The 23,146-nt window shown below is 31.2% G+C and overlaps 1 protein-coding gene across 2 annotated transcripts in view; it reads right to left on the bottom strand.

Annotated features, from left to right (window-relative positions):
- LOC144375101 (semaphorin-3A-like) overlaps positions 1–23,146 on the bottom strand; it is a 268,754-nt gene that overhangs the window by 219,220 nt on the left and 26,388 nt on the right. For both annotated transcript variants that reach the window (XM_078038659.1, XM_078038658.1), the window contains one exon: positions 332–489. In XM_078038659.1, coding sequence (XP_077894785.1) covers positions 332–489 — 158 coding nt within the window. The remainder of the gene's footprint in view (positions 1–331; positions 490–23,146) is intronic.

Genomic DNA, 23,146 nt, shown 5'->3' with positions numbered 1-23,146 from the left:
TAAATACATTACATATAAATAATGCATGAAATCAGTAATGATGTATTTTTAATCAGTTCAGTTATTTAATTTATTGCAGGAAAGTTATATAATTATTGTTGAATTAGCTAAAGTTAGTATTTTTATAATGATCTATACTTTCTTCATTGATGATGTTTATGACTTACTGCATCCATTGATTTGATATTGTCATTAATTTTTTTGCATCTAAAAAAATAAAATATTCATTTAAAACAGTTTTTTATAAGTTGTCATATTTAATAGCTAGAAAATTCTATATATCTTAAGATGTTTCACAAGAACTACAGTGTAAATATTAAAATGAAGATACCTTTTGAAAATCCTTGATATTAACCAGGTTGAATGAAAATATGTGATCCTTTGCTCCAACATACAGCCTACTCCGTTCCTCATCCAAAAGGAAGGTATGATAACTGGAGCTGTTGGCCAAGCCATTGAAAGTGATCACATTGTTGGATTCCAACATTTCTGCAAGGTAACAAAGCAAAAAATTGAGTGTTAATGTGAGATCCTACATGAGCAGAAGCTATTGGTACATGGTAATCTGACTACTGTCTGCTGTCAGGTTCAACCAGTGGCTATTCTTCATGGTATTAAGAAATATACAGAAACTAAACTTTTTACATTTCATTGAAATGTGGTCATGCTCATCAGTTTGCTGATTTCGTATTCAAGATGACACACTATTAGTACAAAGAGAGAGAAAGAAGTTGTCTACACAAGCTCATTTAGTGGAATCAATTCATAGGTAGTAATAGATCAGAATAGTCAATATTATATATAAACTTCCATAATTTTATGAAGACTTGCTTACATGGTTTTATTTGTTCCAAGTTAATAGATTGAAGAGTAAGTATAGGGGCCAACAGTGCAGAGGGAATGTGTGGAAAACATAAAACTTAATCTCCTAGGTTGTTTCAGATCTCTTTTTATTGAGATATTTTAATATGTCTTTTGGATCATTATGTCATTATTTTCACCATCTATATTTTTCAAAACTATTCCCTGAATTAATGCCTCAGGTTTTTCCAGTACATAGTAGGAACCCTTTATCAGAATTCATGAAATGTAGAATTTCTTTCAAAGAGAGAAAGTAACAATGCAGACCCTTTCTCTGTCCTAGCCCTATCCCCAGGAAACATGTGGTACATGTTTACATTCATGTGATACATTGCCTTGCTTTATCTCTCTCTCTTAATGGCTTCCCTCTTGTTATCAAAAATATGATTTCAATAGGGGTTAAAGTTCAAGAGAGGTTAAAATTCCTTAACTTAGTATTGGCAGTCAAGTCAAGCTCATTCCAATTTAGACCTAAGACCAGTGTTTCTTGGCTTCATGTCCTTTGTCAAGCAGGAAAACATACTTTGTAGTTGTACACTTTTTGGCCTCTGTGCCATTCCTTTTGACTCCTACAGTGACATGCTACCTGGACAAGATAATTCCTACTCTTAAAAGCTAGTACAAGTGTAACTTCCAAGAAATTTTCATAGAGCTTCTTGTTATAGCATGTTTGAATTAGTCTTACAACTTTACACACTGTCAATTACTGCAATTATTCATACAAATGACTTATCTGCCAGAATTAACACTTCCTCATGTCAGGAAACATATAATTAATAGCTCATCATTTACAACTTATTTGTTTCTTTTTTTCATATTATCAGGTCAACAATGAGTGCATATCTTTTTATCTACTAATCTATCTTACAGGCAATATTGCAAGAGCTGTAAACAAGTTGCTTAAAGATACATTTCTGATTTCTTCCTGAGATTTCTTTAGTATAATCTTGAGCTGACCTCACTCTCCTGTACTCTTCTCTCCCAAATAAAGGAATGAAAGAGAGAAGCAAAGAAAGAAAGGAACGAAAAAAAAAGAATTTTATTCATATGAGTCATTGTTGAAATGAATAAGAGCTATTAGTCTCCAGAGAAAGAATATACTACATGATATTTGAATTTAAATGGCCTTCTTTTCACTAACATCCAAATAACTGAAAAAGATCAATACTACTCAGAGTTAATATGACTGAAATTTCAAGACTCTGTGTACAGATGGAAAGGCACTGTGCTAAAGGCAGGGGCTACATAATATGTTCAGGCATTGACTGGCCAGTTAAGAAGATTTATTTATCAAATAGCTGCCCTTCAAATTGTAAAACCTACAATTGAATCTAGTACTGGAGAAGCCAAATGATATGTAGCCAGGCAAACTTTAAAAAAAAAAATGTCAGCGCAGCCTAAATCAAGATATTTTCATAAAGATATTAAGAAATGAAAAGGGCAACTAAGATGCATGAGTGGATTTTAATAGAAATCACAATAAAACCACATATGAGAACTCTAATCATCAAGTAGACGTTAAAAAGAAATAACTACTACAGCAACAGTTTTGGGAGTCATCCCTCTATAAGCCCACACAGAAACATCATCACAGTACTGGTACCCTAGATGTGCACACCAATATGGTTTCCTTAAATGCTGGAGCCTCCATTTCTAGAAAATGAGATTAATAATTTATTCATAATATATCTTCCAAGAGATAATGTTAAGGTGACATGTAAAGGCCATATAATAATTTGCATAGTATATACTCAAAGGCTACCTGTTTATATAGTAAAGGGTAAATATGAATTGTGTTTGATCTTCTTGACCAGACAGGAAATTAGGGTCTAAGTGAAGTAGACTCAATACAATATCTTTTACTTACTTTACCAAAGGTGTTAGCATGTTAACATCAATAATTTTGTATAGTAAAAGGATAAATGGAGAGGGCTAGGATTGGGGCTCACTGGTAGAGTGCTTGCCTAGCATGCGTAAGGCACTGGGTTCGATTCTCAGCATCACATAAAAATCAATTACGAAAACAAAGGTCCATCAACAACTGAAAACAATGGAGATTTTGTTTGATCTATATCAATTCTAAATGTAATGATATATGTTGATGATAAATATAAGTGTAATATAATACTGAATATAATCTTTTTTGTTTGTTACTTTGTACAACTTCAATTCTAAAAAACAAAAAGAATCACTTTTTAATAGTATAATTTCAAACACTGAAAATACCTTTCCAATTGAAAAATGTTATAGACTGAATTTTTAAGTAAGTTTGGGCAGAATTATTGGTTTCTGTATATAGACAAATTAAATTTTGGATGGCTTATGTATGGAATCACATTAGAAACAAATTACACATTTTAAAATATTACTGCTGAACTATTTCACTAAAAAAAAAAAAAAAGATAATACTTTCTGGTTAACAACTATTTTCCACTGCTTTCAAATGCTCTTAGTTTTATCTCTTCATTCCTTCTATTCTAACTTCAATCTAATCACAGGAACTTTCTGCACAGTTTTATAACTGAGACAGAAGTCTTTCTGAGACCCTCTTGGCAATGAGCAAGATAAACTCTGGATCCCTTCAATTATCTTACATTTTCTTGGGCAAAAATGCTTTGGTTAAAATCAGACATCTTTTCTCTAAATCTAGTTCTCATATTCCTCATTAATCTCTTTTCCCTATTTAAATTTGTGATTTTATTTTTCCTATGTGTAGACACGTTCAGCTGCAATCAACATTAAACGGCTTCAAGTTTGAAATGACTCTTAAAAATTTTAGGTATTTCTTTTGGGGTTCTGTTATTTAAACCTTGTGATGACATAAACTTGTGATGAAACTAAAATAAATATTCAGTAATATGAGATGCTGGTTAACATTCCTCTACCTTCTCAAAATTGCCTGTACTCATATCCAGTCAAAGAACAAAGAACAACAAAATGCTATTTTGAAAAAAAAAATACAAATTCCTATAGAGTCAATTCAGCTATGGTGAATCTGATAAGATTAAAGCTTTTGTAAAGGTGTGAATTCTCTCTGGGTAACATTGTGGCTTTTTTTTCTTCTGGTTGAGACATTACTTCAATTTCTATGTGCTGTGTCAATTGTAAAGTGAAATAAATGTAAGATTATAATCAAAGATGCCATCTTAGAAAAAGCACTCTTTAATGAATAATATGTTCTTAAATTTGAAAAGTGATTAAAGAAGTATTCTGTTTATTTTAGATTTACCAAATAATTTAGAGTCATTATACTTTGTTCAACAACAAAATGGAAGATAAATTGATTATAAACCCAAGAAAGCAGTTGGAGCTCAATAAGTATCAACCATTACCACAGGAAAAAAAAAAATAATTCATGTAATTTCAAATAAAAGTGTCATCCATTACAAATAGGTCACCCTCTCTTATGATAAAGTTACAAAAAACAGTCTCCTGAAAATTGTAACTCTTTTAATTATAATAATTTATATTTAATCTAATAACAAATAGCAAAAGAAATTATAACTAATAAGTCCTATAATGAGAATATCCTACCAAATTATCATAGGAGAAAAGTTGTAATCTTTTATAACAAGTCAATTCTAATTTATTTATTTATTTATATGTGTGCAGGTTTGCCCTTTCCCCCTGAATTCATTATGATCTTTAATGTATATTCATTTGGGGGGCGGGAAAGAAAGTCATTAGCAGCAATCACTGTCAGTACATTATTTAAGATATTGAATATTATTTTATAAACTAATAAAATAATATAAAATAACATTCTTAGACATTAGAAATTTATTTAAAAAAAGGGTAGGAAAATTATATCAAAACCACACATGATGATTCACCTCTACACAATAAAATTGTATAGTTCCTGTGGTGTTCTGATTGTTTTTAGGATAAGCAGAGATTTACACAAATGATTACAGTGACTGGGTCAGATTCTAGAAAAGACAGTGAAATGAATACTGATTTCTAAGATATCCAAGACTTCCCAGATCTGGACCTTTTTATAGAAGGATGGAGCAGTCCTGTACACTTGACCTTCAAATCCAAACAATGGCCACCCTGTTCTTTATTTCTCTGACTTCTGATACCTCTCTCTATTTTTCTTCCAAGTTTTATAGTAAGAACAGTAATAGGACCTCACCAGTTGCTGGATTCAAATGAATTGTGTGTATTCATTGGTGGCTCTCAGCTTACATTCTTTTTCCATGACTTGAACTTTGTCCTTTTCATAGAACAGCTAAACATCCCTTTTAAAATTTTCAAGGCTAGGTCTATAAGATGCCAAAACATTTTGGCTAAATGATAACCACATCTTGATATTTGTAAATATTGGAAAGTTCAGTAAAGTCCAAAATTTTTGGATCATATATTTCAGTGCTTCTTTGACCTTTTTTTAAAAATTTCTTAGACACACACACACACAAAAATCCAAAAGTAAAACAGGCAGAGGGGCTGGGGTTGTGGCTCAGTGGTAGAGTGCTTGCCTAGTATGCATAAGGCACTGGATTCGATCCTCAGAACCACATAGATGTAAAATAAAGATATAGTGTCAACCTAAAATTAAAAAAAATGTTTAAAAAAACAGGCAGAAGCATAACTTTTTGTTGCATTGTAAAAAGAAGACAACAAAATCAAGTGCTATTTACTCTCATTATTATTTTATATAAAAATGAAGCAGTATTTTATTTTACTAGGAAAATGAACAGAGAGGACAAAAAACAAAGGATAATGTTCACAGATGAATGAGTTATACAAAGGGAAAACTCATAATATCTTCACTTTATTTTTATTTCACCAAGTAGTAGTTTTAAAAATTTTTCTGTGCAGTTAGTACCTTTCCACTGGCTGGTGTTTGGCAATACTGCTCTAATACAAACTGTGCAATTGACAAATTACACTCCTATCATTTTGGGCCAATTTACTGTGCCATGCATAGATGGAGTCATATGAGTGCTTGTCTATATGCTTTTATTTATTTGTTCATGCTAAGAATATTCTTTCAATTTACAAATTTGGGTAATTATTGCTTGAATATATTTAGAAAACGAATCTATCTTTTGATTTCAATAGAAGTAAGCCCTCAAAATATGCATAAAGTTTACCCATTCTCAACTGAAGATAACTAACTTATCTTTTTGCATTTGCTGGTGGGCTTATCTCTAATGTCTCTATTCCATCAATCTTATGCCAGGACTATGTTCCACCATTTTTTTTTTTTTGTAGTTTATGTGAGTAATCAACTTTTTGACTTAGACTCTCTAATCTAAGTATGATCTGCCCACACTTGAGCTTTGGCGGAGTACAGGTCCATTCTCAGCCTAACCACAGTTTCTCCACTTCTAGACCTCACCACAGTTTCTCCACTTCTAGACCTCATACAATATTCAAGCATCCTAAAACACTCTGTCAGGGAGAGAAAGTGCACTCTCCCACAGATGTTCTCATAAAGCATCAAGAACAAGATAACAGTGATATGAATGTATTTTCTATTCTTTATAATAAGAAAAACACATACAGAAAATTATTTGTTCACCAATTAATCTGATTAATTCAATTTTCATCATTTGGTGATCATTCATCTGCTAATTCAACAAACATTAATTCCTTAACATGTACAACTCATATACTTTGGATAAAAGTATGTGGAGTATGGAGAAGAATAGAACTTTGATAGAAAGGTAGACAAATATTCTTGGAGAAACAAACACTAAATCAATAACAATGAAAAGAGGATATAAAGAGCTGTGGAAACTATTAGAAGGGAAAAAATAATGCCACACTGAGAAGCAAATGATCCTTGGAGAAGGAGCTAGGAGATTAAACCTGGCCTTTAAAAAAAAAAAATGTACAGGACTTTCTCCAGAAGAAAGAAGTGTGGCAGAGCCTCACATTCAGAGGACATGAATAAAGACCAGATGATACAAATAAGGAAGAACACAGGGAACCACATCATAAGTGCTTATTATGTGCCAGAAACTGTGGAATGATGTATGTGAATATATATTTATGCATCACAATGCTGTGAGGTTGGAATTCTCCTTTCCCATTGTTTATCTCATAAGGAAACCGATTGAGATAGGCTATTGGAAATGTCCTTGGTCATAGAGCAAATATGCCGGGAAGTCAAGATATCCATTTCTATCTGAAACGTAAGGTCAGACTCTTCTTGTTTTTTCCCATAGTATCTTTTTTTTAAAAAGTACATTTTGCAGAATATTAAGTTCTTATTGTTGAGAACTTTGGTTATCTCTTACGCTCATGTTACTTACTTCAATTAACAGTGTCTTAAATATTTATATTATTTTATTTACTTTCCACTTGGTCTTTTTATACAATAATAACTCTGTGGGCAATCTTATCTACAATTGGAGCTTTCACCACTAACAGTATTTTGACATGTCTCAAATATATGTCTTCTAAGACGTATTTTCCTCCACAGGCCAAACAAAGGCTTACTAAAAACCTCTGTTTAGATGTTGCACAAACATCTCAGAGTCTGCATGACTTAAACAGAGTTTACTCCCTTTTCTTCTTTCCATACTGACATCATCAACTTTCTGCATGTTTTATGTTGCTTATGAGTATCACTCATCCAAAGATCCATGCTAGCCAGAGCCTTTCATCATCCATACAGCCAATCTATCCCTCCAGTTTTGTTCACCACAATAATTTGTCCTATGTTTTCTTTTGCATACAGACTCACTGCCAATAGTTTAACTCCCTGTATCTTTCCTGAATTATTGTAACTATCTTCTAACGGAACTTCCTCTCTAGGTTTATACTAACAAGCCACATGAGGTCCTGCTTCCAGATGAACCTTTCTATAAAAGAAACACACTTTCTACTGGTGAAAGATGATGGAGGAAAGACATTTTTCTTCTATATACTTCCTTTGAATCTCATGGGGACAAAAAGAAAACAAGAACAAAAGAGGAAAACAAAAGAGTTAGTAAAAAATGAGAGCTGATGACACTATAGTATTATTGAAAAATATCCATAAAAAGTGCATCTGGAGCTAAAGTACAATGCATCATTTTTAACACATGCACATCAGGGACTATTCTAATCACACACACACACACACACACACACACACACACACACACACACACCATTCATTGTGTGCATTATTTGTCTACCCAAGGATAGCATATAGGTAAAGTGGAGTGAAGGCAGGAGTGAACCCAGATGACATCACAGGGTATCTCTAATGCAGCTTAATGAGAAACATACCAATCATCAAAATATGGGAAAAATGTAGTGAGGAGTGTGTTCCCACAAGAAAATACGTTAAAGGCTTTGGAGTGTGCTTTCACATAGAAACGGAGGCTTTGAAGTCTTCCACCTTATCCCCTCACTGTGAGAAAGAGGAAAATAGTTCACCAAAATGTGAATAGGAAAGAGGAGGATTAATCTGGTTAGCAAAATTTCAAAGTAATAATAAAATCAAATTTGACTTGAAAGAGATCTTGAGATTAAATGAAAGATATCTATAGACTTAAGTTTAAAATACCCTTGAATCTACAGACTGAAGCATTACCATCTTCGAGTAAAATCTAATCTTACAAAAGGAATAATTATGGAATTCACTAAATCAAGAAAGAATATATTTGGAATCCAAGCAGAAAATCTGAGCCATACAGAGAAAAAAAAGAATTCAGGTGGACCGCCTACTTCTTTGAAACAAAATTGCTTCAATCCTAAAATTATGCCTAGAGATTATCAATATCTCTTTGATTTCAGTTCTGCATGTTTTCCACACTTGTTTTTCTCATTTACCAACAAAGTAGGTGTAAGTGTATGTGTGAATGTGTGATTATCTATATATACTACAATATACAAATATATTACATTTTCACATACAGGATTATTTCCAATTCACTCAATGATATACCACTTCTTCTTCCCAGATTAGAATGTTCTCCCCCCACTCCCCAGAGCTCTGTTCCTTTCACCCTCACCTGCATGGTGAGGAGATTCACTTTTAGTGTTCAGATTTTATCTCTACTGGGCACTCTGTAACCTTTCAAGAGATTATGCATCCTGCTTTCTTTGTGAAACAGTGCCTAATACACATTTAGATTGTTCAGTGCATTATCTCCAGAGTGCTCCTTATATGTTTGTTTTGGTTATTTTTGTAGGTTTAACCTTAAAAATGATTGGTTCCTGGCATGTATAATAGTTCTGGCACATAGAAGCATGAATTTCAATAAATATTACCTGAAATACATTCTATTTCTTAAAATGCAATAAAACACTCTGAGTAATAAATGTAATATTAAACATTGAAGAAAAACAGAATATACATATATTAGTACAATATACATTATATGCCAGGCAAAATACTAGCTTTTCCAATTAGCTATACATTAAGTTCAATTGACTCATTAAATCATATCAAAATTTTACAAACTAATTATAAAAATTACAATAATATGGCTGATTTTAATGTCACATGCTGAGCACTGTACATTGTTTTACATATAACAATCACATTGGCAGATTTCATTTGAGTTCTGTTTTGTCAGTAGGGTTGAACATAGAGACTATTGTGACAGCAACTTATCTGGTCCTCTATTCATAATTTCTCTCAATTTTATTATGCTCTTCAATTCATCACCATATAAATTAACAAGAATATATTTCAAAAATTTAATATTTTCTCAAAATAAAACACAGCATATATACTTACCACCTTTACCTTAATGCTATCCAAAAAAAAAGCTGCCATGCCTAATCTTTCCTAGCTATGTTATTTTATGCTGCTTTTTAGGAGTTTCCACAATTCAAATGGCCAATTAACTCTTCTGTAACCCTTGCCTGCCCTTCCTTATTCTTTCTTGTGCTTCAGAGTTCAGTTAGAAGCTACCTTTCATGGAAAGCTTGAGAATTAGGTATTACTCTCCCCTCTGATGCCCCACTGTGCTTTAATAAAAACACAGAAGTGAATTAATTGCATGCCAGTCTGCTGCATGAGTATCAGGAACATGCCCTCAAATACAAAGGTTAGCACAGTGTTATATCAGTCAAATTATGTAGAGGAAATAGCTAACTTGATAATTAATTATTGAATCAAGAGATCAAAAAGGATCTTTAGACCAAAATCTGACCACTTGCATGTATAAAAACATAAGTAACCCTACCATTAATAGTTGCAGAAGTCAGACTGAAATCAGATCTAAGTCTAAATTCAGTGCTCTTCCTAAATAATTTTTTTTTTAAAAAATGGGGTACCTGTGCTTTTCACACATCCTCTTTCTAAACAAATTTTTTTTAAAAAAATGGTTTTATTTTTTTTCTTATTTTTTGCTGCCTGATCACTGTTATTCATACATAATAGCTTGTGGCACCGGTATATAAACAAAAAATGATCATTGCTAACAATTTTACAAAATAAGTAAGTCACCAGGTTAAGTTTTACTTTGCTTTGGAAGAATAAAAATAGCTTAAATGGAATTGCATAAGGCAAAAATGTATTTTAATGTGGATTAAAACAGCTAATTCAATATGCATTTCTATTGATAACTCATTTCTGTGTAAGATAGTTAGTCTGTAAAAATTTAATATTAAAGCTTTAAGTACTTCTTTTAACATTTTTTTAGTGTTTTGTATTATGGGCTAGTAATCTGGAGATAAAAACTTTATTTTTGATACTTATGTCTTAATTATTTATGATATTCCTTATCAGTTAGTCCTCCATCAAGTATTTATTAAATAACAACGAGTGGTGATCATTGTATTATCATTAGCAAAGAGGAAAAGAAGAGGCTTAACTGTTTCATACAGTGAAAAATATCTAATTTTTCAGATAATCTTGGCCGATTAGTTACATGTAGCACAGCATATGTTTTAGTGTGTTCTTCATGCAACTGTATTTCACATAGTTACAAGAAAGCAGGTTTTGGGACATTTACTAATGGTATAATATAGTAAAACTGTAGAAAATAATTTACGTACAGAGAATAAAATAGTGATAAACAACCATTACCCATTATCTGTTGCATGTCCACTATAGGAATTTTCTTTAAAAACCACTTAAGAATAATATATTTGAATTTTTCTAAAACTGAAGAAAATGAGCTTTTATTAAAGAAAAATATTGAATACTCCATCCAGTATATTTCCATTTCAGCACACGTTTGTGTTAGGAAGGAATTTTTCCTTATTCGCTGATAAAAACTGTTCTCCAGTATGTTTACATACAAGCATACTAGAGAATATATTCATGTCTGTGTTCGTGGATGCCTCTTTTTGATTTCATATAAGCTTTTATTTAATTCCTATTGTGAGAAGTGAGACTTGGTTACAGGAAAACCCAGGAGATCATAGGGACCATATTTTCTAGGATCAATCAAGTAACCAAGTCAGAAAGGCATGGTTGGTGGTTGTTTTCTTCCATCCTTTATTCTGTGGTGTAGTGAGGTAGGGGATTAGGGGTGGGGTTAGGGGATTGTAGAGATTATTCAGATGGCATACCTAGCTTGTCCTGCTTCTTTAACTAGAATTTAAAATTTCATTATGAAGATTTCTGGCTTATTGATGAAAGCATTTTGTTAGGATCATAATTCTCTGCAGAAAGATGAGAAAAAGATGGTAGAAGAGTGTGTTGAAGACCAATGAATTTAAGAATCTCTAGAAGATACATACAATGTATTCTGGGGACGCTGTGTTCTTACTGAAAGTGACATCCTATATTAAGATGGCATATTACAAATTTTTCTTTAATAATAGTGTGTTTTAATTTTAGAATGGATACATTTTACAATTTTTTAAACAATTAAATCAGATTCCCTAATAAAATTTGTGCACAACAATTTATTGACATTATATAAGTTGTCTATATTTACAAATAAAAGGAGGAAATATGAAATTGTCATATAGATAATTTGGTAGGAGAAAGCTCTCCTATACCAGCTCTTCCTAAATAATTTTTTGCAAAATTTACCTGAAAGGATTTATTCTAGATTTATTTTGATGGCACAGGAAAAAATTTAAAAAACAATTTAAGCATTTTTCTCTTATGAAGCAAATGAGATGTATGTAGATTATTCCATTTATTTTCCAAATATTTCTGCCATAAATATAATATTCTAAAATTAGCTCATGGTTAGAAATGTTCTGGGATTGAAGTTAAATATAATGTGAGCCAGGTTTGGTTTAAGACCCCTAAGGACAACTCATGATTCCCCAAGAATAAAGCTAAAAATCCAGCTAGTTTGCTGAAAATCCCTGCTCTCTCAGGGCCCATTAAATCAAGCACACCTCTGGGCTAGACAGGACAATAGACAGTAAAGATTCACTAGACCATTGCAGGACACACAGACATTTATTCCCACAAGGACAAAAGCCGAATTCAGAATCAGATTTACTATATCTTCAAGACTGGGGGCAGATCGAGAGTAGCATAAGCTATTTTCTCATCAAATTTCCTCCTATACTTCATAAAAATGTGATCGTGTCCTTTTTACAAAAACAAAACACTAATAACAATGTTAGAATTACAAGTCATTAACATTGTTTAGAGTGAAATATGATCTGCTTTAAATCCCTGCTGGTCACTACACTAATTCAAAATGAGACTTCCATTAGTCTGAAGGTGGAGAATAACAAGGATATGATTTTCCCTCATATTTAAGGAAGAACAAATGTGTTCATGCTAGGAAGTTCTAATAAACCCTCCAGTGGTTCAGTGTGAGCAACTGAAAGCATCAAAAACATTATCTAATGTCCCCGATGTCTTAATTCTTTCATTTCCTAGGTAATTATTAATTTTGCATGTAAAAATTAAAATAAGGGTATCTCTGAAAAGTCACTTCTTTATAGTATAGTTTATTAATAAAGTTTGGATTAAATTATTGAAAATAATTTTATATATTCAAAATTGAAACATTTCTTTGATGACACCTGGTAGGTATTATTTTTTAACTTCTCTCTCAAATTAATAAATTGTTATGAAAATAACAACATATGTTCTTCTGCCTCACAAAACTTGCATTAAAAGCTGTTGTGTATTTGGTGTGTACCTACCTAAGTGGCAATATATTTTTTTATAACATTTCCAAGATTTTTAAAATTTGTTTTATTATATTTTCCTATAAAGAAATTATTTAAAACAGGCATTTGTTTCTTATTAAGCTAAATGTCACTACAGATAAAAGTCAAAAAATTGTAGAAATTAGTAGAATTGGAGAACTGAGGGAAGAAAAACAAGTCTAGCTTTTCCAATTATAATTCTATTGTTTTATCATTTCCAAGTATTCAAGGTGGAGAAGTCAACTTCAACTTAAAAAAAATCTAGAAATTAGTTTAAAAGTTCACAGTTGAGTTTGTTTGATGAAGGTAATGACTTCCACCTCATTTAGTAATTCAGAATCTTCAAAAAAATGCTGCACCCACCCTTTTGGTAAGCTCTGGAGTTTGTCAGCCTAGCTTTGCCACTTCATTAGCTGTCAAGAACCAGTAAGTGATACTGCTTTGAAAGTCTTGTTTCAGGTAGTTGAAAACGCTCTTGTTGGGAAAGTACCAATTATCAACAGACTCCAGCAAAGTGAGCTTGTCAGGGAAAGCACACTGTCCTTACACATACACAGTTGCTTATCATCTTTGTAGACATCAAAGAAAGAGGAAAAAAGAAAGAAAAATGATATATCATGAGCTTTGTAATGTTTTGAACAACCAATAAAAAAATATAAAAAAAAGAAAGAGGGCCATTTAACTATCTGTAGTTGTAGTTCAGAAAAACACACACATTGTTTCCATATACCCTGCAGTGTGGTTATTGTTCACCATAAAATTCTTATAATTGTGTGATGCCAAAAAAAAAAAAGAAAGAAATAGGAAGAAAAATTTAAGAAGGCTCTTACATTATTCTCCATATTTAAATAGATACTTAAACTTGGATTTAAACTATTTTTGTGGCCTTTTTCCCCCCTAAATGTTTGTTGTTGTCATAGAAACAATTCTACCATAAATTTCCCCTTTGAGAAAGGCATATTATTTGAGATTCAAAATGTTACTTTAGTGAATTTGAATCATATAGACTTTTGTGTACTCTCTCTCTTCTACCATACTTCTAAGGCTATTACACAGACAAGTAAACAGGCAATACATTTTGGCAAAAAATCTGAAGTATCCCAAGCAAAAGCTAGAAATTATTTTCTCTGTAAATTATATGATATTTGACATGTATATGTAAGTACGTATTTTTTAAAGAACTCTGGTTTTTTGCTTGCTGAAAGCAAACATGCATATTAATGAATAAATGATCCTTTACTGGTATGTGTCATCAAACATCAGTTTCCTTTGATGCTTTACAAAGGATAGAAAAATGAATTTATGGAAGTAATGGATATTTCATAATATTATACTTCAAGTTAGCATATTAAAGACTTTGGAGGTCAAGCCATAAAATTTTTGTTTAAAAACTGATATTAAATCCTGTGTTTACAAGCTATGTAGGACATAGAAGCCCCTCTCCTTTTTTTTTTCTTACAACAGAACTCATATTTTCCATGAATGTTTAGGGGGATAGAACTGTATTGATGTAAAATCTTGATTGTTAAAAACATGATGGAATTTATGAAAAAAGTATAGAGATGTTAAATGTTTTGGGAAAAACACTCTGGTGAAAATTATTTTAGATATGTGAATATTGCCTAATATAATTATTTTGAAAAATGAAGACAAAGCAATTTCTTTCTTTGAAATCTAATATTTGCCATTACTATTTTTTGGAGGGTAAGAGTACTGTAAAAACATTGCCCTACATTTTTAATATATTCCTTCCTATGAATTTTGTGAGGTTTTTTTAGTACAAATTTCTAAACTAAAGAATAAATAATAACTAGAACATTGAGAAAGGTGATGAAATGAATACAATAAATATTTAATTTCTAATTTAGTCAAAACTAGTTAATTCACAAAGTCTGAATTTAAATTTTGGATGGTTTCCTAGAATTTCAATCCTATAACTACAACTGAAAATAAAACATAAACCACTTTGAGACAATATTTTTAAAAAATCCATATCAATATATTTCTGGTCAAGTCTTCTGTTATTGATTTATTTCAAGGAAAATTATATTTTTGTGCTGAAGCAGCATGTCTGAAATGCTTGAGTCCAAATGTCCACCTCTCTTTGAGAGTTGTGGAATCTTTAAAATGACAGTAGCTGGTTTAATTCCATTTGTGTGCAAGACATTATTTTACAAAAGCAGCTGTTTTTCATGGAATAAGTCCAGGTTTTCTCCTCAGGATATAAACCAGTGACCTCATCCTTCCAACTCAAGACCTATCTATCAACACTCTTTCCCATGCAAGATTTTCATTATGCAGGATTCTTCATATGGTTGGATCAGCATATCCAAGACTACATAAAATAGAGTCTCTTTTAATTAGATTCAAATGTGTTCAACTCCCATTAGATTTTTATAGCTATTTTTTATTTACTCCATGCATTCTGGGAGAATTGGGATGAATTTTAGCTTTCATCAAACTATACCTTACTAGTCCATAGCTTCCACATTTTAAGAAGTTGCTGTGCCATTCTTCCCAAATAACTCAACTAAAACACTTGACCTCAAATAGGCTATCTTTTGCACTTTGGGGATTTCTGTTGGTCAGATACTAAATTGTGTCAGATTATATCAAGTATTATCTTAGGGGTAACTGAATGCAGACTCCTTGGCATGCATTATTGGTTTCCTCTCTGCACCACTACCTTATTTTAATCTCATGAGGGAGGATAAGGAAGGTCAAAGTCAAAATGTTTTAATGTATTTCTATTGTAAAATTTCTAATAAATACTTTAAAGGTATGCAATCTATTATTTTCTAATGAAATCTGATATTTTGTTAAAATTATGTCGATAAACTTTTTTCTTATGGTTAAATCAGCATGTTATGTATTTTGCTTTCCAATGCATCTAGTTAAACTACAGGGATAAGAAAGATTCAGGAAACTCAGTTTTTGTTCTAAACACTATATTTAACTCTGCAACTGATTTATGACGAGCTACTGGCAAGATCCTACTTCTTTCTCTCTATCAAACCACATACCTGCCCCTAAATATTTCTCAGGCAAACTTAAAAAGAAAAGAATGATGTAATGTCTGAACTTTTTAAGACCTTTTTTTTTTCCCCTGAAGATGTTATAATGATTCCAATTTTTCAGTTTAAGACAATTTCTAATTTGGATTTTGCGAATTATAACAAGACAGTGTTTTTTTCTTTCTTTGATATCCTCTGAAATAAAAGCTCAGTGGTTTTTACATGACACATTGGTAAAAAACAAAGAACAAAAGAAAGAATGACAGAACCTACATTTTCTGACTCTTGGGGTATATATCTGACCAAAGTATGGCATTTTTGGGGTCCTGTATGACAACTACTTATTTATTTTCACTCAGTTTGAAGTCTTCCTTGGTGAGCCTTATATTACAACTTTAGACTTTAAAAGTTTTACCCATGGCAGGTAATCATGAATCTCTGAAAGCCTGACACTTAATAAGATGCTACTATTCAAGCTATGATAGCATCTTTGACTACTGTATGACTTGAGTTCATTTTCATAGTAAGCCATTAGAAAAAAATACTTTAGATTATTGTTGCATAAACAAGCAGTCCACAAAAAAGTTTTATTACTCAGTATTTATTAACTGGATGGTGTAGGGAGTAATTATTTATAAAAATGCACAGTCCTATGTATGTGGCATGCTTCTGTGGGAAAGTTTGTATGTATGTAAGTCTGTATACATTGAAGATACACATGTCAAAAAGACATAAAATATATGTGGGAAGATTATGTTTTTTAGCAGCTGTGTATTATAGAAGTAGGATTTTTTTCCTCCATGTTTATTTGAATGGAAGTCATAGTCCTACAACCTGACCCATCAAATGTTAAGCCTTTCTAGAGGATTTCAATTTCTTTTGTAAAGGAGCTCTGTTTAACATTGTCACAAAGCTGGCTTAACACTACATTATTATCAAATTCTTACTGGTAACTAATCTTTTCACCTATAGTATTATTGTCAGACTTGAAATGTCTATTATTCATGCCAGCATTTACTTAAACTATATGTATGTAATCTCTTATTTTTATTTAAATTCCTGAAAAATTAGCAATCATCATTATAATTTTGAACCATGATACATTTTGACCGAGTGATTGAATGCTTTCAGTCACAATGCAATTTTACCCAGAATGTATACATGGGTAAAAACTGTACTCTTTTGAATGGCAATAGAAACAATGCTGATCATTAAAATTTCTTCAAGTATTAAAATTTGCTAATTTTCTACTTGTCCAAAATGCTTATAATACTTTACAATGCTTATATTTAAAAATGAACCATTTTCCATGTTATAAAATGACACCTTTTGAAATACCACTCTTCATTGTGGAGATATATAATATCTGCAAAGATATCAAACACTTTGAGTTCAGAGCCCTGTTGAATACTAACTTTAGAATTTCCATGCAAGGATTTGTTGATATTGTTGATGACCACACACTAATACCTATAAAGATTAAAGGGGATCTGGAGAGCAGATGTTATGAAAAATTAAAAGATGAATTCTACATTCTTCCTTTTTAATTGATTTTATGTGTGTATGAAAATAGCACTCTGAAGACCTGCAGTATACAGTTAGCTCAAAAATTTTAATATTCCAAGATATGTTTGAGACTTTAACTATTAGGGAAATTGATAGAAAAGGGCTTAGTTCTTGCAATTATCTAAATTTGGAAATGATAGTTAATTCTACTCTTACATCACAAACCTACACACGTCTTTCAATTGCTACCACTACCACGATAGTTCAAGATATTCTTCTCTCTTACCTAGACTTATGCAACAGAATTCTAAATAAGCTTGCTGATTTAACTTCACCATTCAATGGATTCCACACAGAAGATTCAGGGAGGTCCTCTTAAAAATGCAGGTCACATCCTGCAACTGCTCTGCTCAAATTTTGTAGTGTTTCCCATTTAATACAGGAGAGAAAAAAGTCTAACATTTTACCTGTCCTTAAGTCCCTGTCACAACATGACTAATATCATATTAATTACTCCCTGAACACAGTTAGAGATATAGTACTTTTCTGTCTCAGATTTTTAGCAGCTACAATGACTGTCTGGAAACTTCTAGTCTTCTTCCCCTTTTCACTTTGTTGTCTTGAACTGTAAGCTCATTTAAATGGCACTTTTTCATTTATATCTTGCCTGATGTAACTTTTAAAAAGCCCCACTGCTAAATTTTCTCCTGAAGTCCATTTGCTTCATATCATTTCTGATATGTTAGAACTAGATATGTTTATTCCTGCTGTAGTTTGCTTACTATGTCTCTCCCGGCTAGATCATAAGTGTCATTTTGGTAGTGCCATATATGCTTGTGCTGCCTTGTACCTCCTATAGCTAATGTATTACTTGGCACACTTGGAGCTCAAAAAAAAATTGATTGCATGAACTATGAATCTTTTAAAAAACTGAAAAAAATTTAATTGGCAATTGTTCTTTCATTGATTATTGCACATGGTCATTGTGCCCTGAATTTTACTTTTTTCCTACATTTTTTTACATTACATTTTCTAGAGAATATAAAAAATCTACACAATGAAATCAAAGAAGAAAATCATACATATTTGTTAATAAATGGTTCCCAAGATTGTATAATGAAACCTACATTTTTGAATTAATTTCAAAGTTGGCCTCTATGGAAATTAAGCAATAAAAAAGAAAGGCCTCATTTGACTTGAGGGACTTAATAATTGATGGTTTTATTTTATCATAAATTTACAATATTATTGTTTTCAATTATTTTTTTGAAGAAATGGATTTAATTTTTTTGCCCAGCTTCATCTCTTTACAGCAATACATCAGAAAAATCAGTTACCATACCAAAATAAATAGAGCGAACATCTACTTCAAATTGTTTACGAAGGTGCTAAATATGCAATATTTGTAAAATTCTAAATATTTTAATGCTTGATATAGTTATGGTGATACTAAACGATTATTTCAATACCTATAGAAATAGTTCATCCCAAACTGCTACATTTTGTAAGGACCATATTTTTAAAAAATTCTTTTTCAGTGCCTTTTTAAAAAATTTTTAAATTAATTAAAAGAAGTGTGGTGAGGTTTCTGTAAGCACTGGTATTTACAAATGTATTTCTCCACAAGAAATATTACACATAAATCTTGTTAAATAGTAAAACACTTTAGATGCAAAACTCCTACATAAAGCTCTGTCAGTCTACTCTTGCCTTATTTCCAAGGGAGCTGACATAGTAATTGTGGAGGAAATAAAATTAGAACACCACCTCTTCACACCAGTTAGAGAAAAGCATTGCAACATTAAGGCAATTTGCAGTTGGAAAAGTGCGTTACTTAACGATACTATAATTCAATCACAGAATAAACTGTCAAAAAATATGGTTAGGATCTTTTAGCTCTTGATGCAATCTAAGCATTAATGCTTCCAATAATTTGAGGGCTAGAAAGACCCAATTTTGCCATTAGCTGTAGATAATGACTTACTTGCTAGCTGGGTATGAACAACGGTGTTCTAATGGGCTTAATAATGTAAGTTTCATAATTTGGACATTTTTCTGTTAGAAAGCTGGAGGGGGTCCCTGAAACCAGTGTGTAGAAGTTCCATATTGGAAAGCATCAATTTTCACACTAGAAAGAATAAAAACAGGCATAAAGATCATAAGTTGATCCTCAAAACATGATCAATTCATGGTTCAATTTTATTTCAGAAACAACATACAATTTTTTTAAGCCTTAGGAGGTAACTATGAGTTTTGAATGAAATCTGAGATATTGTAAACTTAGAATAAACATATATTCTTAAAGTTTACAGTGATTCTGCATTTATTCTCTTTGCCAAAATTGAAACAAATATTTGTATTTACATGTTTAACTATAGATAATTTCATAAGATAAATAAAATGTTAGTAATTTATTTACTTCTACCCTATTCTCTTTATACATTACCCTCACAATAACTTTATGAGATTGTTTATAGTATTAGTATATTATATAATAGTATACTATACATATATAGTAGAGAGAATTATTCTGATTTTACTGTTGGCAAGACTGATGTTCAAAGACGTAAAGAACATGGCAAAGCCCTCAAATATCTGGTGTCAAGGCTCTCTGAATTCAAAGTCCCCAACTGTTCTTTCTGCTTGCTTCAACTGAATTAGTCACCAGATTTAGGATAAAATGTTGTTCTTTTGCATGAGTAGAAGAAGGGAAGGCTTTTTTTTTTTGAATTTTTTTAAAAATTTAGTCCAGAAATTAAAATGTGAAAAATACAATCTTAAGACTACAAACACTGTCTACAGCACAAATCATCCCAAGCACACTCATGGGACATCAGGAGTCCTGGCTCCTCCATCTTAGGAAAACCAATGTGAGCAGGTTTGTACTCTACCACACTATAAAAGTAGTTGGCAAGCCAATGAAATATGTGTCTTGAAGTGATGTGTGAAATGATTTCATTGTACAGTGTATGTACTGCTCTGCTTTGGAGATTACAGAAATACTTTGATTTATGAAGAGAATTGCTGGTAGATCTCTATGGTCTAATTTTGGAGCTGGTACCAAGCACACACAGAACAGACATACTCATTCAGGTGTATAATACTTCAGCCATCTAGACTGTACTAAAGATCAAAACAGATGTAGGTTTAAAATGTTTATAAGCCAACTGTCAAAAGAGAAAATATGAATATATTCTATTTTTAAATACTCTAGAAGAATTAATATTTGAATTCATGTAATGATATTATTGTTTCATTTTTCTAGCACATTGATACAAGCTTATCAGTAAAAACAACAACAACAACAACAACAACAACAATATATCAGAAAACTGCTTGGCTTAGTGGTAATTTTAAACCTGACCCTAATTCCCAGTCCTGAGAGTTTAGCCAGCTTCAATATACAGTATGTAACATAGGGTCTTAATGGATTTAATAGGAATAAAATATTTACATTTTATTGTTAATGTTCCTGGGCAAGAATATACAGCTTCACGTAATAATCTGTTGAATACTATCAGTATATGGTTTTAATAATTCATTAGTGTATTGGTGTGCAGAAACTCTTGCACTTTTGGAATTTGTTCCAAAGTACCATTTTTTCCCTATTTTTCTCTAATAAAAGGGAGTCACTATAGAAACAATTGGAGCCTGTGACTATTTGGGCATGGCTAGCAGAGCTGATGCCATATGTAGACATTAGTAGGATTTTACAGCTGTAGATACAAGAAAGGGAGAGAAGCAGACTATACAATCAGAGCCAAACCTGGGTGTAGACTTGGTTAAATTCCAGGAATTGAAGCAGGGGATCCCTCACTGCTTTGGGGCCTGAGATAAGGGAGACAACCAAAAGAAAATTCATAACAATTCTTAAGAGTAATAATTTAGGGATGATTTTAAAAACAGCAAATTTGTCATCTGATTTGTTTTTGGTTTGTTTGTTCATTTGGTTTGGCTCACAAAATTTTGAAGTGGCATTGTTTTTGGAATATAAATTCACATGGCAGCCTCCAGGGACTCCCACAATCTTAAGAAGAGTTCTTAGAAGGAGGCTGGGATGTAGCATTAGGAGCTACATCAGTGGGATTGCTAATAAGTTCTTTAGAAACTTCGGTTCTAAGTACTCCTCAAGATAATGACCACTAAAATTTAATTTGTAGGTAGGCACAAAAAGGTTAAATACCTGTTAAAATCCATACAAGTTATTTAATCCAAAATTCAACCTCTTTCCAGTATTTGTATGCTTGAAGGAGTATTATTCTAGTTTCTACAAATTGGGGTTAGAGGTATAAATATGTAATTTCAAGTGAGATGTTTCTCTGACATATATATCAAGAGCAAATATATACCAAGAGAACAAATAAAAAAATCAACTGTCCTTATGTGAATGAGTATAATTTTCAGTTAAAGAAAAATTAAAAAGATGAGATCTGATGACTCAAAATTCAGCTTAAATAATATAAACATTTTGATATCAAAATGCATGGAAATATTTTTAACAAAATGCTTTCATAGTATATGTCAGTGGAAAAATAATACACTTCAATTACTATATTATTTTACATATAATTTTCATGAATGAAATTTAATTAATAAAACTAATAGTAAAAAGATATTTTTCAATATACCTAAATTTTATACATTCAGGTTGACCAGTATTTGGAAGAAAACTTGCTTATAAATTCTCTTTTATTCAAACAATTTTTTTCTCAATGTTCTATATTTATACTTCCGGAGGAAATAATTTTTGTGTAGAGAAATACAACTAATTTTATATAATACTATTTTTAATAGGGATATTTAATTATAAAACCAATGATGAATATTTTTAAAAGAAATTGAATAACAAGTACTAAGTTATAGGTATATAGGAACAAGATCTGTTGTATTGTTGTATAGTAGGGGAACTTTAGATAGCAATTTTGTATCATGCATTTCAAAAAGCTAAAATAAAGGAATTTTATGCTCTCAACATAAATAAATGACAAATGTTTGAGGAGATAAACATGTTCAATCTGTTTTAAATATTTAAACATATATACACATCACATGATACCCCACTAATATGTTTAATTTTATGTTTTTAAATTTTAGTTAAAAATGAACTAAATATACAAGGTATTTCTATAGCAGCAGACAATAGCAAATGATTAACATAAATATTCAAAAACCTAAAATGTCAATGAAAACCAGGAAAGAAATGTCTTAAATGCATAGATTTTTCTTGTTCATGCAAAGATTTGTGATGTGACTTTTTTTATATTAGACTATAAGTTTTTAAACAAAATTAAAATTATTTTTATTTAAAAAAATTAACAAATAAGCATTATATAATACACATATATATTGCAACATCACATAAATATGTATAATTTTATGCATAATTTAAAAAATTTAGATTAAAAGAACAAATAGTACAAGAAAAGGAAAAATAAATAAATAATACTTGAATGAAGCTTGGGAAACATTTTTTAAATTCTCCTTTATTCATCAATCAATGTAATTGCCATGATGTAGTCTGAATTGCAATTAAAATAGAGAACTTTTCCAATAAAATACTTATAGTAAATTTGAATTTTCATCCCCCAAAGAATTACATAGTCACAAAAATTTGAATTGAATTGAAATAGTACTCAGTAGCCAAGAAACATTTGTTTTTTTGTGCTTTAGGCTTCTACCTATACCCAAGAACAGATAATCTTATATAGTTCCTGATAGAAACAACTGCTTCAACTTAT

The sequence above is a fragment of the Ictidomys tridecemlineatus genome, chromosome 2 (genome assembly GCF_052094955.1).
Source record: "Ictidomys tridecemlineatus isolate mIctTri1 chromosome 2, mIctTri1.hap1, whole genome shotgun sequence".
Classification (NCBI taxonomy): domain Eukaryota; kingdom Metazoa; phylum Chordata; class Mammalia; order Rodentia; family Sciuridae; genus Ictidomys; species Ictidomys tridecemlineatus.
Note: the sequence above shows the minus strand (reverse complement) of the source record. Positions and strands in the feature narration are given on the sequence as shown.